A 15,595-nucleotide genomic window follows, 5' to 3' on the forward strand; every position below is an offset into this window, starting at 1 on the left:
CTGTATGGTATTGAAGGCATATGAGAAATCACAGTGCTGCCCTGTTTATCCAAATGTGAGTAGGTTCTGTTCAGCGGTAGACGGCTGCATCTCCGACTCCAGTTTGCTCCTGATAGGCAAACTGCAAGGGATTGAGGAAAACACAAAATACTAAAAGTAGAAATGGTCTCATTTTGCAGAACCAAAATAATGCCTTTCATCCTGGCAAATTCTATCGGTAAAGGACATTGAAAAAAAATCTAGATTGCTTAGTTGGAACTAGTAGAATGGAGCCTAATGGATGGTTTCACACTTCTGATTAAAGTGTACAAAGGAAATTTGATGCAGAAGCCAATGTTTTACTGAGAGCATGTTTCAGATTGATGGCCTCTTGGTCCTGACAAAGTCATTGAGCTGAAATATTAATGTAACATTTTCTCCACAGCTGCTGCCTGATCTGCTGTGAACTTCCACTAGTTTTCAATTCAATTATTCATTCTGTACTTAAGTTTTCAGCCATAAAGAATGACAGACAAGAAACAGACTGGAAGATTTGTTTTATGATCTAGGGATTAATTTTATCTGGAAGAAAAGATTACTTGTTCTTTTCAGACATTTTTAATATTCAGTATATTTGAAGAAATGTGTTATGATTTGTTGCATTTGCATTATTATTTCATTCTACATTTCTCTGTCATCCTTTCCTCTTTCTTTTATGTGTGTCCAACAGTCTTCAACATTTTTCCATCTGGGGTCTCTCTCTAATATATCTGTCCATCACCGAAACTCTTGCTAACTCATTTCTAATCTATATCAGCTTCTACCCTTCCCCCTAATATAGCAATGTCACTACCACCACTGCACCCCTGTTAACATGGAGAGCTTGCCTCCTTTGTGTTTTCACGCTGTGCTACCTATAGGTTGTATTAACAGTGGGTCTTTCCATTTCTTCAGTATTAATGTATCTAGGTATGACAGTTGACAGACTTAACACCAGTTTTTTATTAGCTTTTTAGGCTATTATGCCATGTATTTCATGCAAAAATTTGTGTTTGCTATAGTACTAATTTTATTTAAAATGTGTGATCATTGTCAAAAAATCTTACATTGGCAAGTAAGTCCACTAATTCCACTGAATAAAAGAAACACACCTATCAAAATCTAAAGAACAGAAGAGCTATTAAAAATATATGAAGAATAAGGATTACTTTTACTTTCTGCAGTGACGCACAAAGGTGGGACTGATTCACATGGCTACTATATATTCTTTCTCAATTTTCATTTCCATTAATTTCACTTCCTCAGATCTATAATGAGCTTGTGAATGCATCAGCACATTTAAACTACTGTTCAAAGTGACAAGTATCCTTCAGTGGACCTTACTTCAAAGTTTCTCCAAAAAATTGCTCATATGGCTGGCAAGCATGCTCCTACATAAATAAGAATATAGCATGGGGGAGATCTTAAGAAGTTTTTTTGCATCAGTATTTATTCAGGAAACTGGCACAGTGTATATGAAAGGAAGGGAAACAAGCAGTAGTGTCATGGAACATATAGAGATTAAAGAGGAGGAGGTGCTTGCTGCCTTACAGTGAATAAAGGTAGATAAATCCCCTGGGCCTGACATGATATTTCCTCAGACCTTGAGAGAGACTAGTGCAGAAATTGCAGGGGTCCTGGCAGAAATATTTAAAATGTCCTTAGCCATGGGTGCAGTGCCGGAGGATTGGAGGGTAGCTCATGTTGTTCCGTTGATTAAAAAAGGCTCCAAGAGTAAACCAGGTAATTACAGGCCATGAGCCTGACTTCAGTAGTAGGTAAATTATTAGAAGGTGTTCTGAGAGATCGGATATACAAGTATTTGGACAGCCAAGGGCTGATTAAGGATAGTCAGCATGGCTTTGTGCGTGGTAGATCGTGTTTAATGTACCTTCTAGAGTTTTTCGAGGAGGTTACCAAGAAAGTAGATGAAAGAAAGGCTGTGGATGTTGTCTACATGTACTTTAGTAAGGGCTTTGACAGGGTCCCACATGGGAGGTTAGTTCAGAAGGTTCAGACACTAGGTATCCATGGAGAGGTTGTAAACTGGCTTCGAATTTGTCTGTGTGGGAGAAGACAGAGAGTGGTAGTGGATGATTGCTTATCAGACTGGAGGCCTGTGACTAGTGGTGTGCCTCAGAGATCTGTGCTGGGACCATTGTTGTCTGTTGTCTATATCAATGATTAGATGATAATGTGGTAAATTGGATCAGCAAGTTTGCTGATGACACTAAGATTGGAGGCGTTTTGGACTGCGAAGAAGGCTTTCAAAGCTTGCAGAGGGATCTGGACCAACTGGAACAATAGGCCAGAAAGTGGCAGATGGAATTTAATGCAGACAAGTGTGAGGTGTTGCATTTTGGAAGGACAAATCAAGGTAGGACATACACAGTAAATGGTAGGGCACTGAGGAGCGCGGAGGAACAAAGGGATCTGGGAGTTCAGATACATAATTCCCTGAAAGTGGCATCACAGGTAGACAGGGTTGTAAAGAAGGCTTTTGGCATCCTGGCATTCATTAATCAAAGTATTGAGTATAGGAGTTGGGATGTTATGGTGAGGTTGTATAAGACACTGGTGAGGCCAAATTTGGAGTATTATGTGCAGTTCTGGTCACCTACCTATAGGAAGGATATTAGTAAGATTGAAAGAGGGCAGAGAAGATTTACTAGGATGTTGCCGGGTCTTCAGGAGTTGAGTTACAATGAAAGATTGAACAGGTTAGGATTTCATTCCTTGGAGCGTAGAAGAATGAAGGGAGATTTGATAGAGGTTTACAAAATTATGAGGGGTATAGACAGAGTAAAAGCGAATAAGCTCTTTCCACTTAGATTAGGAGAGAGGACATGGCTTTAGGGTGAGTGGGCAAAGGTTTAGGAGGAACTTCTTCACTCAACAGACACAAACATTTTGTATCTGTTCTGGGTTTCCAGCATCTGCAGAATTTCCTGGGTTTAGGAATTTACTTGAGATGCCCATGATAATTGCTTCTGTGCAAACTTATGTGGGGGGGGCAAGTGATGTTGAGGAAGCAAGGAGCCTGCAGAAGAACTTGGACAGATTAGGAGAATGGGCAAAGTAGTGGCAGATGAAATACAGAATAGGAAAGTGTATGGTCATAAACTTTGGTAAAAGGATTATAGGTGTAGACTATTTTCTAAATGGGAGCTAATTGAAAAATTGAAAAAGATGCAGAAAAACTTATGAGTCCTAATGCAGGATTCCCTCAAGGTTAACTTGCAGATTGAGTCAATAGTACGGAACACAAATGCTATGCTAACAGTCATTTTAAGAAGACTATAATATTAGAGCAAGAGTGTTATGCTTGCTTTATACTCTAGTCAGACAACATTTAAGACCATAAGACATAGGAGCAGAATTAGGCCATCTGGCCCATCGAGTCTACTCCACCATTCAATCATAGCTGATCCTTTTTTTTTATCTCCTTATCAACCCCAGTTCCTGGCCTTCTCCCTATAACCTTTGATGTCCAATCAAAAACCTATCAATCTCTGCCTTAAATACACCCAATGACCTGGCCTCCACAGCTGCTTGTGGCAACAAATTCCACAAATTCATCAGCCTTTGGCTAAAGAAATTTCTCCGCATCTCTATTTTGAAAGGGTGCCCCTCTATCCTGAGGCTGTGCCTCTTGTCCTAGACTCTCCCACCAAGGGAAATATCCTTTCCACATCTACTCTGTCTAGGTCTTTCAACATTCGAAAGGTTTCAGTGAGATCCCCCCTCACCCTTCTGCCATTCCTCGTATGATAACCCTTTCACTCCTGGAATCATTCTTGTGAACCTCCTCCGCAGCCTCTCCAGTGCCAGCACATCTTTTCTAAGATGAGGGGCCCAAAACTGTTAACAGTACTCAAGGTGAGGCCTCACCAGTGCCTTATAAAACCTCAGCATCATATCCTTGCTCTTGTATTCTAGACCTCTTGAAACAAATACTAACATGGCATTTGCCTTCCTCACCACCGAGTCAACCTGCAAGTTAACCTTTAGGGTGTTCTGCACAAGGACTCACAAGTCCCATTACATCTCAGATTTTTGGATTTTCTCCTTGTTTAGAAAATAGTCTGCACATTCTATGGTTCTATTTATTTCTACTACCAAAGTGCATTTGCCACTTTCTTGCCCATTCTCCTAATCTGTCTAAGTCCTTCTGCATCCTACCTCTTTCCACAACACTACCTGCCCCTCCACCCACCTTTGCATCATCTGCAAACTTGGCAACAAAGCTATCTATTTATAAATCATGTATATACAGCATAAAAAGAATCAGTCCCAACACCGACCCCTGCGGAACACCACTGGCAGCCAACCAGAAAAGGATCCTTTTATTCCCACTCACTGCCTTCTTCCAATCAACCAATGCTCTAACCGTGTTGTAACTTTCCTGTAATACCATGGGCTCTTAACTTGGTAAGCAGCCTCATGTGTGGCACCTTGTCGAAGGCCTTCTGGAAGTCCAATTATACAACATCCCCTTTATCTATCCTACTTGTAATCCAATAGGTTCATCAGGCAGGATTTTCCATGAAGGAAACCATGCTGACTTTGTACTATCTTGTCCTGTGTCACCAAGTACTCCATCACCTCATCTTTAACAACTGACTCTAACATCTTACCAACCACGGCGGTCAGGCTAACTAGTCTATAACATCCTTTCTGCTGCCTTCCTCTTTCTTGAAGAGTGGAGTGACATTTGCAATTTTCCAGTCCTGTGGCACCATGCCAGAGTCCAATGATTTTTGAAAGATCATTTCTAATGCCACCACAATCTCTAACGCTGCCTCCTTCAGAACCCTGGTCCTGTGTAGTTCATCTGGTCTGGGTGATTTATATACCTTTAGGTCTTTTAGCTTTTTGAGCACCTTCTCTGTTGTAACAGTAACAGCACACACTTCTCTTCCGTCACACAGTACAACATCCGACATACTTCTAGTGTCCTCCACAGTGAAGACTGACGCAAAATACTCATTTAGTTCATCAGCTTTCTCCTGGTCTCTCATTATTATTTCTCCCCCCTCATTTTCTAGTGATCCTATGTCCACTCTCATTTCTCTTTTATTTTAACATACTTTGAAAAACTTTTAGTTTGATAGTATTTGCTAGCTTGTATTTATATTTCACCTTTTCCTTTCTAATGATATTTTTAGTTGCTCTCTGTAAGTTTTTTAAAACATCCCAATCCTCTATCTTCCCATTAATTTTTGCTTTGCTGTATGCCCTTTCTTCTGCTTTTACAATAGCTTTGACTTCCCTTGTCAGCCACCGTTGTACTATTTTACCATTTGAGTATTTCTTGATTTTTGGAATACATGTGTCCTGCACCTTCCTCATTCTTCCCAGAAACGCATGCCATTGCTGCTCTGCTGACATCCGTGCCAGCAGCTCCTTCCAATTTACTTTGGCCAACTCCTATCTCATACCACTGTAATTTCCCTTACTCCACAGAAATACGGCTACATCAGACTTTACTTTCTCCCTAGCAAATTTCAAATTGAACTCAATCATATTGTGATCACTGGTTCCTAAGGGTTCTTTTACCTTAAGGTCCCTAATCGCCACTGGTTCATTGCATAACACACAATCCAGTATAGCTGATCCCCTAGTAGGCTCAATGACAAACTACTTTAAAAAGCCATCTTTTAGGCATTCAACAAACTCACTGTCTTGAGATCCATTACCAACGTAATTTTCCCAATGGACCCGCATGTTAAAATCTCCCATGACTACCATAACATTGCCCTTCAGACTTGCCTTTTCTATTTCCTGCTGTAATCTGCGGTCCACCTCCCCGACACTGTTGGGTGACCTATATATAACTGCCATCAATGTCCTTTTACCCTTGCAGTTTCTTAACTCAACCCACAAGGATTCAATATCTTCTCATCCTATGTCACATCTTTCCATTCAATTACCAGTAGAGCCACACCATCCCCTCTGCCTACCTTCCTATCCCTCCAATATAACATGTAACCTTGGACATTCAGCTCCGAACTACAACCATCCTTCACCTACGATTCAGTGATGGCCACAACATGATACCTGGCAATCTGTAATAGTGCAACAAGATCATCCACCTTATTTCTTATACTACACACATTTAGATACAACACCTTGAGTACCATATTTGCTATCCTTTCTGATTCTGCATCCCTAAGGTTTGGATACTCAGCCTCTTGGCTGCAACTAAGTCCCATAACCTGCCTGCCCTTCCTGACAGTCTGACTGCACGCTATCTTTACTTTGGTGAGCAGTTTTGGGCCTCTTTTCTAAGGATGTGCTGGAATCGGAAAGGATCCAGAGGAGGTTTACGAGAATGATCCCAGAAATGAAAAGGTTAATGTGTGAGGAGCATTTGATGTCTCTGGCTCTGTACTCTCTAGAGTTTAGAAGAATAAAAGGGGAATCTCATTGAAACCTACCAAATACTGAAATGCAGTAGTGGGAGAGTCCAAGTTCAGAGTCACAGCCTCAGAATAGAAGGAGTCCCTCTAGAACTGAGATGAGGAGGAATTTCTCTAGCTAGAGGGTGGTAAATCTGTGGAATTCATTGCTACAGACAGCTGTGGAGGCTAAGTCATTGGGTATATATAAAGTGGTGGTTGCCAGGTCCTTGATTAGTAAGGACATAAAGGTCATGGGAGAAGGCAGGAGAATGCAGTTGAAAGAGAAAATAAATCAGTCATGATCGAATGGTAGAGCAAACTCGATGGGACAAATGGTCTAATTCTACTGCTATGTCTTATGGACATGGTCTATAAACCGTGTGTGGGCACTCTGTGAGAACAAGATGAATTCGGCTGTAATTTAATCTCACCTCACCAGCTCTACACAGAATATACTCAGTCTTTATCACTTTCTTTTTCTTTAGTCTCTTCCATAGACTGCATTTTAAGTCGCCGGAGGGCTGGATGAATGAGACATTACATGACATGCATTATGTGGCTCTGGAAGCTCTAAGCTGTCTTTGGTGCTGGCCAACCTCATGGGCAGCATGGGTGTGGTGCAGGCTCAAATTCCAACTCCAGGATGCATCAATGTCCAGGAGCTGCTCGCCTCCATCGTGAGCAACCAAAAGCCAGTCAAGGAGCTGGTCAAGCAGCCAGCGCGTGGTGGTTAGCATAACACTTTACAGTACTTTAACCCGGGTTCAATTCCCACAGCTGCCTGTAAGGAATTTGTTCATTCTCCCATGGCCACATGGGCTGCTCTGGTTTCTTCCCACATTCCAAAGACATTCCAGTTGGTAGATTAATTGGTCATTGTAAATTGTCCCATGATTAGGCTAGGATTAAACTGGAGGATTTCTGGGCAGTGTGACTCAAAGAGCCAGAAGGGCCTATTCCACGCTGTATCTCGAGAAATAAACTTCAGCTGAATAAGAAAAAGGAGTACATAGAGTACGTAGTCCTGTATATCATGTAATGTCCCATTCATCCAGCATTCCTGTAACCTGAAATGTTTCCAGTCCAGCACTGCCTCCAAATATTATGAGGGAGGTGTGCAAAGAATGCCATCAAGTGGAGTTGCTTTCCCCATCTGACTATCTTTACTCATCCAACAATAAAATGTGTGTCTTCTTTGAAATGGACTTGAGGGGTTTTGGCTCCTTTTCTCAATCCTTATCAGTCTCTTTTTCTTTAGTCTTCCATAGATGTGTTTTATGGCTAAGATTCAATTCTTCAGCTTGTCACTCAAGAATTGAATCTTAGCCATAGAACACTTCTATGGAAGAGACCAAAGAAAAAAAAAGTGATAAAATTGAAAACTGATACCAAAAAAAAACCAAAGCCAGCAATCTGTTGAGTCCTCATACCATCACTGGCACATTATAAACATCTGAATTTAACAATAAGAAACTAGTCAGAGAATTTAGAACTTCCCTTCCATCTCAGCACCTCCAGATACCACTCTCCTTGCCTGCACCTGAACCCACCAGTCCAGAATTTTGATCCTGCATCAAAATTGGTAGTGTCAAGACAGATGTGTCCCAAGGCAGGTTTGGCGAACGGGAATAGCCATCCATAAGAGCCACCAGAACTTCCACCACACTCCCATAATTCATTTTCCAACTTTTTTTTTTTTGGATTTCAAATCTGAGCATAAAGTCCTCAGGTTAACCCATGGTATTTGGAAAAAGGTAAAGATACGTGCGTTGCCAAGTAAAAGGCAAAAATTATTATAAGTGGACGTCTTGTAAGGTATTGATACCACAAAAATGTGTGTCCAGGAAACATTGAAATGATAACAAAAGTATTTGGCTAATTTCTTTACACTTCACTGAAAGTGCTGATTCCTTATCACCTACTGAATATCAGCTACAGGCTTCTAAATATGAACAGCAATCCCTCTTACAACTTTGTCTAATTACCAAATATTCACATAGAAGACTTGGATAATGGAGAGTGGAACATTCTGGGCATGCCCAAAGCCCAATACTACTCAAAGAAGCTGGGAGTGTTGATGCATCTTTTGCAGCCTTACCAGTTGCGTAGGATGTATCATCTCGGGCTCAAGAGGTTTTAGGCCACCAGTGTGAGCGCATTGCTATGCTCGGTCTTGCAACATTGATGAAGGTAGTGAGGAAGTTTCACTCATGCAGGAAAAGTATTTGTTCTCTCAACCTCTGGCAAGCCCACTCAGTTATAGATAAAGCCTACCGAGCTGTACAGCCAGGAAAACTACTCTACCGTTTGAACAGGATGGTGGAAATTACAACATGAAATAGTTGCCGACTCTGGCATTTTACCCACAACCATGTTGGTTACCATTCGTTCTCCAAAAGGCAAAAGTTTACATAACACTCTCTGGATTTGGGAATATATTGTGTCATCATAAGTACCAATTTAAGACCATTCTTTCTTCCAAATATAAGAAGATTCAAAATTTCTCATTTCCAGTTAATTACATCCAGTAACTCCATTATAGAATCACTTAGTACTGATATTTAATTGGTTCATTTAGTGTCCTAATCAATACTGACAAACACATTAAATTATGTAGCACATTAAACCTTTTAGAATTTGCACAAAACACTTTACGTGTTATTATTCAAATTATTTAATAGAGCACCATAAAAACTTAACAGTTGTAATCATACTAATCTATATTGTCCTGTTCTGTTCCTCCCACACCCTACACTTTAACATCCAACTTAGGTTGCTATAACAAATGACTCTCTGGATCCACTGTATACGGAGTCTAAGGAAAACTTGCAGATACAGTCTAACGAACCATCATCCCTAAATGTGTCTGTACCCTGTGTGTCCGCTGTGCAACCATCTATGGTGTTAGTGCCTGCCTCACCCAAAACACCAACCAAACACAGTGTCCACATCCAACAACACAGCCATAACCAATGCAACATTACTAACTATGTGACTTCACCACGTCACTTTCGGAATCCCTTCAGGGAACGCCCTGATTCTGCAGACCAGGAAGTCTCACAAATCAACAGCAGCAACAAGAGAGCTTCCAAACCTCCAATGTGCCCCCCGCTACCCACAAAAGTCTGCAGCAGTACAGGAAACCTCACGATGAAAGACATAAAAAAGTTCTACAGTGTAGACACACAAGGATTCTTGACCAAGCCCACATCGTGGTTAAATGATCCTCGGAGACATTCAATTGAAATCTGCTCCTCTGTCGAAGCAAGTCCTCAGCACCATTTCTCCTCGACATCCTGTTGTGCCATCAGCCAAGCAGTGTCAGAACTGGGTAGTCTGCAAGCAGTGCGGCAAAAGCAGAAAATGAGCCCTCCCTGCATTTCCATAGACCCGCCAGAGGGCAGACACACTACACTGCAAGGTACGCACGGACAAATGTCTTCTAGTGACATGTGCTTGAGAAGGCGTGCTCTATCCTGTGACTCTGCGCCTCACAAGGATTCTGTGGACCTTGCAGACCCAGCACCTCCTGAAAGCACGCCCACCTCTCCATCCTCAGCAAGGGATTTGCTGACTCTTCCCAGCTTTTCCTTGGATCAGACTGAGGCAGACCTCTGAATGAGATTGTTTATTTGTTTTTGTTGCCAAAAAGACTATTTCTTTTCCATTCCTAGCATCAACCAAGAACTCTGCATTCTGACAGGCACTGGAAGTCGAGCCTCCACCAACTCCCCTAACTCTATCCAAACAGTAACCAAGGGTGTGGAGCCCTCACGATGCTGCTTTACCTTGCATTCAAGCAGATGGGTGACTATACGTGTAGTCCAGTGCAGTGGAGCGTCACTTTTGTTTGATGCTAATGGTATTTTCATTTGAAATTGGAGGTAATATGCCAAGTGGCAATATTTTCTCAAAAAGTATCAGTACATTCCAGAGTTTACTTTGGATCTCAGATCAGGACAATTAACAATGGGCCTGTCATCAGCATCCCCAGAATGTTTTAAAATGTTAATTAAAACTAATTTTTTAAAATCCAGTTGAGTTGGTCAGGACATTTTCTTTATTCCCTTTAAGGCACAGAGCAAGGATCCAGTCATTAATATATTTAGGAAAGAGATTTATAAATAAAGTAACCAACAATATTTACTCTGTCTGTGTGCTTAAGTGAACTTATTGGATGCTGGTATCAAAAAATGGCACTCCACTGTAACAGTGACTCTTAAGGTTATCTAAATTTGTGAAAGATGGCATAACCGTGAGACAATATTAAAATGCAGTTGTTGTTATGGGTTATACTTATGTTGTGGGGTCCTATGTTTCCAGAGTTTTTTCTCATTTTTACTTATTTATTTATCAATTGATTGGCTTCTTGCATCATTGGTTTAATTTTAACGACTCATATTAGTTTGTTAAATTAATGACATTTACATTTTAAAAGATTCAAATGAACTTGTCATTTCTTAAACAGTATTGGCTGCAGGCAACTCTCTGGGTTCTGAGGAATTAATCTGCAAGTGGTGCCTGGAGTTAATGTTTCTCCAGTTATGAAATGAATAGAGTTCACTTCAGTTCATACAGATGTTATTACTGTGCGGTCAGATATGTTTGTAATAGGAGTATGGGAATGGTGCCATCAAATGGCCAAAGAATAATCATAAGAGGAGCTTGTACTAGATATATTGGAAAAAACCTTGTCTCATTTAGCATTACAGAATGTAACAATCCATGCTGATATGCAAATATGTTTTTAACATTTTAATTAGTCAACTCAATCAGTAAATTACTTATCCCAGCATTTTCTGCACATGGAAAATACTGTATATCTCCATTTACCAAAGCATTATGACAATTTCCTATTTTCCATGTCCAGGATTGTAAACTAACTCATTATAAAAGAGGGGACAGGGTAGAATCAAAAAACTTAACATTTTCTAGTAATAATCATGACTGGTTGCCCTTTAAAATACCCACTGCTTTAAAACTTGCTAGGTGTGGTAAAGTTTTCTGAGATTCTAGGTAACCACATCCTTTGTAGCAGCTCTGTCCACATGTCCCCATTCATGATGGAACCTGATGCGTCACCATTCTTGTATCAAATAATGGTTCATCACCACAATTTGGATTTGGAGTAGGAGTGCAATGAATAGTGCAAATTGTATCAAACTTTTCTTAATGACAATTTTTTTTGTCCATATTCAAGAAGCACCACTTATTATTCTTTCTGTGAGTGCCATACAGCACTCATTTTATGGCCTCTGAGTGTTTGAAAGAAATCGATTTTCCACAGTTTATGCCATCCGGGGGTCAATGTTTAACTGTGGTGTCACCGGTGGATATCAGCCAAAACTTCCTAATGATGGACATTCAAAAACCCTTAACACAAGATCTAAGTTTTGTGTCATCCCATCTGAGGCATCAGGCCATATTGAAATGACACCAAGCATCTTGTAGGAGTGTTAATGAATTCCGGTACTACAGATGGCAAAGAATAAATTATTTGGTTGTCCAATATATGGAACAGTATTTAAATCCCTAATTTTCTTGGGGCACATGCCCAACCATGGAGTGTCCGTTGCTAAATGTGTGCACGCTCTTTGTTTGAGAACATTTTACATTTTATCATCACAGCTCAATCACATTGATTCAGTTAGTTCAAAGCACACCAGCACTTTAACATTGCAGATTACTGTGTGCAGTCTGAGCATTGCGGTGATCTTTACCATTGCTAGTTTATGTGTGCATAGGTGGGTGAGTGTATGTGAGTAAATGTGGAATCAGTTGTCAGTATACTGTAGATTACGCATCTACAGCTGTTGCACATATGTTATAGGACCATTTTCATTACGATCTTTAACCAGCTAGAAATTATCTTTATTTAAATCCAAGTACCTTGGGCTTGAATAGCATTAACTCCAGCACAAGGAAAAAGTAATTAACATTGTAAAACTTAAGAGGTCTAATAGTGGCCATTGCTGCAACCTGTTTCTTCCTGTCATATAGAATACATTGCAGAGAAAATACTGATCAAAACAAGTGAAGTGGAGTGAAATGTTAATATTTATGTAGTATATATTATAGAGAAATTGTGTATTTAATATTGTTAAATTCTACACTGTATTCAGGTATTTTTGGACCGTATAGTGGGTCAACCAATCAGGGCAACAAAATGAGAAAATAAATTAAGCTAAACAGATTCTTAAGACAGAGGTTCTAATGAAATAACTTAGGAAATCACCTCAAAAACTCTGAATCATGATTTATGCAATTTTGTTGATTCCATTATTGATCCTTTTGAATGCATTGATTGATAGTTGTAAAGTGTTTTCCAAAGAAAGGATTGCATTACAGTCATTCAGCTCAAACTCTCAGAGTCCCTTTTTCACTGTCAGAACTGATTTGAGAAACAATTCTCTGTCTATTGACTTCAAATAATATACTGACAGAATGCTGGATTTTAATCTTGATTAGATTCATCAGGCTAACATCATCACACACTTGACAAACTAAGCTAAAGGGCAGGAGAGAAACACTTTCCTCTAGTCCAGAGCTAGTGAATTTAATATTGTATTTAAAGTTAGGTTTTCAAGGGTAGGTACCACTATTTCACAAAAAGAATTGTGAGGTTCCTCCACCAAAAATTTCAAAATTTTAGATTGCTGTTAGGGCTATCGATGCACATGAAGCCAATTGGGTAACTACACAGAAACAAGAAAACTACCTAAATGTAGGACTGAGCAGTCTCGAGGATCATTGTGTCTAACTCTGGTTTCCAAGTTCCTGATCAAAGTTAAGAAACTCGGAGAGGGGTAAATGGCAATCCACATTTTGGTTCGCCGTATTGTCTACACAGTCCAGACATTCAACAACTTAAGATATAATCCTTGTCTTACGTGCCAAGATTTTTGTCTACTGGAAAGCATCAGGTGGCATCAGTAATAGAACATGATTCTGAAATCTTAAAAGCAATGTTGTCATTTTTAATGTGCTTTGCACTTAAGAACTAAGACTCTTATTGAGATGTGTCCCTTCCATTTCTAGTCCCTGTATTTGCTCCATTCAATATCTCCACAATTATAAAAACAAATTCATACAATTATAAAACAAATCTTGTACAATTTCCTGTCAAAAATTCAAGAGAAAATTATTTCCTCATTTCTAAAACATTGCTAACTAATGGGTGCAGATAATGTGTAATTCTCATGCAAATAGTTTTTTAGAATGCTACATTCTCAACTGAATCCCACTTAAGGAGTAAGAAGATTCTCCTCACTATTCTTTTTATAAATACATATCAATAGATTTTCCAAAGATGGATTTGCATATGAATGCATTTAGTGCTGGAGTACTGTTAGCTGCATCACAAACTTATGAATGAGGGTGTGAATGATGTCTTTAAGCACTATCTTTTTTTTTAATCAAGCATGCCCTTGAAATTATTACAGTTCCATATCAGAAATGGGAACCGGTTCCAAACAGATTTGTCCCTTTTTAAAAATATTCTTTGTCATTACCTTAAAAAAAACAGAAAGTAAGGGTGTTGGTGTTTGTTTTTAATCATCTAATTTGTACCTGGGGGGTGCAGAAAAGAACAGGCAAAAGAATTAAATGTTGGGGAAGGTGACATTCTACTTTAAGGTTTGTACATCTGTTTAAAAAATCTTTTGAAAATTGTTGTAAGACTATTAAAATTGCAAAAAGACTATTTTTACAAAAAAGAAAAAAAAAACATGAAAAAGTTACTTCATGACAGTTGTTTCATTTATTGGATAATTTCTTACAGGTTACAAGAATGTCATTGAGGGGGACAATTCTGGTTTCAGTTATCTATTACCAAACAGCTATTAAAAATTTGATTAGGACCTTGGAATTTCAAGTCGTGTAGGTACTGTTGTTTCAACTGAAAATACTATTTTACTGAAAAGTGAGGAATGCTACATGATGAAATTGCATTCATTCATTAGCCAGCAGGGACATGTCTGACTTAGAATATCCAGCATCTTTTCAATGCAGAAAAGCCAAGTAATGTTCTTGTCACCATTAATTTTGGGAAGAATGAAATGTGAAACTTTAACCAATAATAGAAGTATTGTCTTTCAATTGACAGTATTATATTCATCAAACATTACCTGGAGTTCTTCATAGTTTGATAACGATAACGATCATTTAGTAAATGATAGACTGCTTCGTCTTAGTTTTAACACCATCCTCCCCAAGTACAGGAATTATTTTAATTGGTTAAGTTTATCAATTAAAATTTGTATGAATTTATCTTATGTAAAGTCCATTACGGTAGAGGGAATAGATGTCTCTTTAGTCTAATACCTACTGAGAAATTGAACATATTTAACAATATATATTTATATCCTTACTGTTACCAACATGAACTGAATCCTCTTAAAAAGTCAATGTGTAATGTTTGACATGAAACAGTGACCACATTCATGCAGAAGATGATATGGTGTTTATGAGTGACAGCCAATAAGGAATAATGGTATAAAGATTATGCACTAATATTCCTGTTCCTGCTGGCTCAGTAAGCAAGGGAGATCTCCAACTTTTTTCAGTGTCTGAAGATCAGTTGGAAAATAATGTCTGCAAAAGTTTAAATTCCCTCCGAATGGACTGGCAACCAATGGCTTCACTGTTTTTCACAGCAGTTTTGAAAAAGGCGAGGGAACCTCAAAAAGCAAAGCAGAGTGCGTGCATCCAGTTGCAACCATGTCTTGTACTAACACATTTGCTCCATATCCTTGTGCAGAATGTTGGTTCCTTTAGATAAACTGTGTCCTGATTTTCTCAAATGTTTATGCAGTAGCCCTACTTTTATGTAGTTGAAACTGAATTTAAAATTATGCTTTAAAATAAATAGAGAAGATTCTCAATGTGTCATTCCTGACCTCATTTGCTGTGATAAATAATGAAGTAAACCTGATCATCACTACACACCAGTGAGAAGGAAGGGGAGGATGGAGAGTAAGGGAGGTTTATGCTGATTGTTGTATGTAGACATAAATGGTCAGATGGAAAAATCCCCTGAACCTGATGAAATCTATCCCAGCGTGTGATGAGAACCAGGAGGAGATTTCTGGGGCTCTGACGGAGATTTTAATACCATCTTTGGCTAAGGGTGAATTACCATAGGGTAGCAAATATTATTTCCATATTCAAAAAGG

The 15,595-nt window shown here is 39.2% G+C and overlaps 1 protein-coding gene across 2 annotated transcripts in view; it reads left to right on the plus strand.

Moving 5' to 3' along the window:
- Window positions 1-15,290, plus strand: part of cacna1g (calcium channel, voltage-dependent, T type, alpha 1G subunit) — a 360,201-nt gene extending 344,911 nt beyond the window's left edge. For both annotated transcript variants that reach the window (XM_072242528.1, XM_072242529.1), the window contains one exon: window positions 9,195-15,290. In XM_072242528.1, coding sequence (XP_072098629.1) covers window positions 9,195-10,040 — 846 coding nt within the window. In that variant the 3' untranslated portion in view covers window positions 10,041-15,290. The remainder of the gene's footprint in view (window positions 1-9,194) is intronic.
- Window positions 15,291-15,595: the final 305 nt, after the last annotated feature.

This window comes from Mobula birostris, chromosome 24 (assembly GCF_030028105.1).
Source record: "Mobula birostris isolate sMobBir1 chromosome 24, sMobBir1.hap1, whole genome shotgun sequence".
Lineage (NCBI taxonomy): Eukaryota > Metazoa > Chordata > Chondrichthyes > Myliobatiformes > Myliobatidae > Mobula > Mobula birostris.